The sequence below is a fragment of the Nerophis ophidion genome, linkage group LG05, assembly GCF_033978795.1.
Source record: "Nerophis ophidion isolate RoL-2023_Sa linkage group LG05, RoL_Noph_v1.0, whole genome shotgun sequence".
NCBI lineage: Eukaryota > Metazoa > Chordata > Actinopteri > Syngnathiformes > Syngnathidae > Nerophis > Nerophis ophidion.
The window spans coordinates 44,738,566-44,740,760 of record NC_084615.1 but is presented as its reverse complement, the minus strand read 5'-3'; the positions used below and the strand labels follow the sequence as shown (position 1 = coordinate 44,740,760).

Below are 2,195 nucleotides of genomic sequence, written 5' to 3'. Positions count from 1 at the left end.
CACCGGGGGCAAGGGTAAAGTGTCCTGATCAAGGACACAACGGCAGCGATTTGGATGTAAATAGGTGGGAAGCGAACCTGCAACCCTCAGGTTTCCGGCACGGCCGCTCTACCCACTACGCCCCACAATGCAACTGAGAACAAGAGCACACAATCACTACACGAAGCAGTGATTGACAGCTTTTAACACAAAGCATGGCATTGTGCTGTCAAAATCGGGGCCCCTGATTGGTGGGGGTCTCTGGACGCCAGCCCATGTAAGCCCGTGCATCAAGGCTGCCCTCCTTGCAATCTTGTTGAAGGTATTTTGATGTTTTTAGAGCTTTTTATATCCAGATTGGATGACTCCCCATTATCTGCATGCATTGTTAGCTGCCTTGTAGTAGCAGTTTTTACTATTTAGATGCACAGAAAAGAGAAAAACATGTGCGTTCTTGTCTCGCATAAGGATTGTGTATGATAGGCAAAATTGAAAAAAGTGCACTTTTTATTTTTAAAAATGTTGGGCAAATCAAAAAATCTGATTCGACTATTAAAATCCTTAGTTGAAGACAATACATGTACTGTTAACACATTATTCCATAATACATTTGCATAATGTTTGGTCTTTTAACTTGTATGCAGTTGTACTTACTGGAGGTAACAGTTTAAATCAATAATTTTTAGAGTGTGATTACAAAACTAAGCACTCAACAAGTACAAGTGCATTTATGTAGACCAGTGGAACCAAAGCAAACATGTCTGTGCCTTAAATCAGTCCCTGGTCTCTGGATGACGCTTTGAAAAGCTCAGAGGTGAAACTTTAATGACTCCCAGCTTTCAAATATTTCCACAAGGTTCCTTTTGCTGTCTTTATAATGAGCAATCATCGCAACCTCTCTCTCTTTTGACTTGTGTCACATCTCTGAAAGCTTTGATAACAAGCGTCTCCTCTCCGATGCTCCAAAGAGAGAAGTCATTGATCTACCTTCCATTCAATCATGCTTGACTTTTCCTTTTACCTCCTGACCCTCAGAGTCGTCATCTCCTGCATTGGGCTGCTAGGTAATGTGGTCCTCATCCTTTCCATCATTCACACCAGGGTCTCCTCTCTCAAAACATTCGAGCTCTTTCTTATGGGACTGGCCACGGCCAACCTGGAGGAGATTCTCATTGTCAACATCTACGACGCCCTTCAGTTCTCCTCAGCAGTCTCAGACGTTTGGTACTGTCGCTCGCTAAAATTCTTAACCGTGTTTGGAGAAATCAGCAGCATTCTCTTTACCGTCCTCATTAGCGTCTATCGCTACCAGAAGATGAGAAATGCCTACAAAAGGGTCCACATCCGCATCTACCTGGACAACACCCGAGCAGCATGGATAGTGAGTGGGCTTTGCGTCGGGAGTTCAGTCCTCCTGAGTGTCCCTGTTTTTGTCATGAACCTGCAAGGAAAGGTGGGGAACCTCACGAGGAACAACACAGGATGCCCACCAGACTTCTTCCTTTGCCGCAACCATGACAGTCCAACAATCAACTGCATTTACAAATACGTCTTTATCCTGTTGTGCAATCTGCTACCGATGATCATCGTCACGCTTACCAGCGGCCTCATCGCCACCGTGCTGCTAAGCCACAGGACAATTGTGGAGCCTATTGCCAGCGTGAGTGACTCGACGCAGATTGTTAGAAAGCATAACGGAAGGTGGTTTCACCGTAGCACACTTGCTGTCCTGGCGGCCATGGCACTCTTTCAGGTGGACTGGACTCTCTATCTGGTCTTCCAGTTAACTTTCAACTCCAAGGATGTCCCATTTTGGCCGGAAATTGAGTTCTTCATATCTACGTCTTATACGTCCATCAGTCCATATGTGTACGGAATTGGGAATCGCTTGTTCTCCGCCAGGAACCTGAGAAGAAAGTAGCTTAAGAATCTTCCTCCCATCTTAAAAGTGGGAGAATTGTGAAGCAACTTATTTTTGTTTGTTTGTATGTCAGTTATTTTGCATGCAGACTAATTTTTGGTCTGTGGAGACTGACGTAAGATGTTAGGAATAGATGGGTGTGGGACTCCATGCTTCTGTGTGGGTGGGCAATACTGCAAATTTTGGTATTACTACCAACCAAATATACAAACCCTGTTTCCATATGAGTTGGGAAATTGTGTTAGATGTAAATATGAACAGAATACAATGATTTGCAAATCATTTTCAACCCATA

At 44.1% G+C, this 2,195-nt stretch overlaps 1 protein-coding gene across 1 annotated transcript; it reads left to right on the top strand.

The window, feature by feature from the left end:
* The first annotated feature begins 979 nt into the window (after window positions 1–979).
* LOC133553689 (uncharacterized) lies at window positions 980–1,900 on the top strand. Its single transcript, XM_061902164.1, has one exon. It carries the CDS (start codon window positions 980–982, stop codon window positions 1,898–1,900), a length of 921 nt encoding a protein of 306 aa, XP_061758148.1.
* Window positions 1,901–2,195: the final 295 nt, after the last annotated feature.

Excerpts from the sequence above, each read along its gene's own strand:
- LOC133553689 (XM_061902164.1), top strand. The coding sequence starts at position 980 with ATGCTTGACTTTTCCTTTTACCTCCTGACCCTCAGAGTCGTCATCTCC.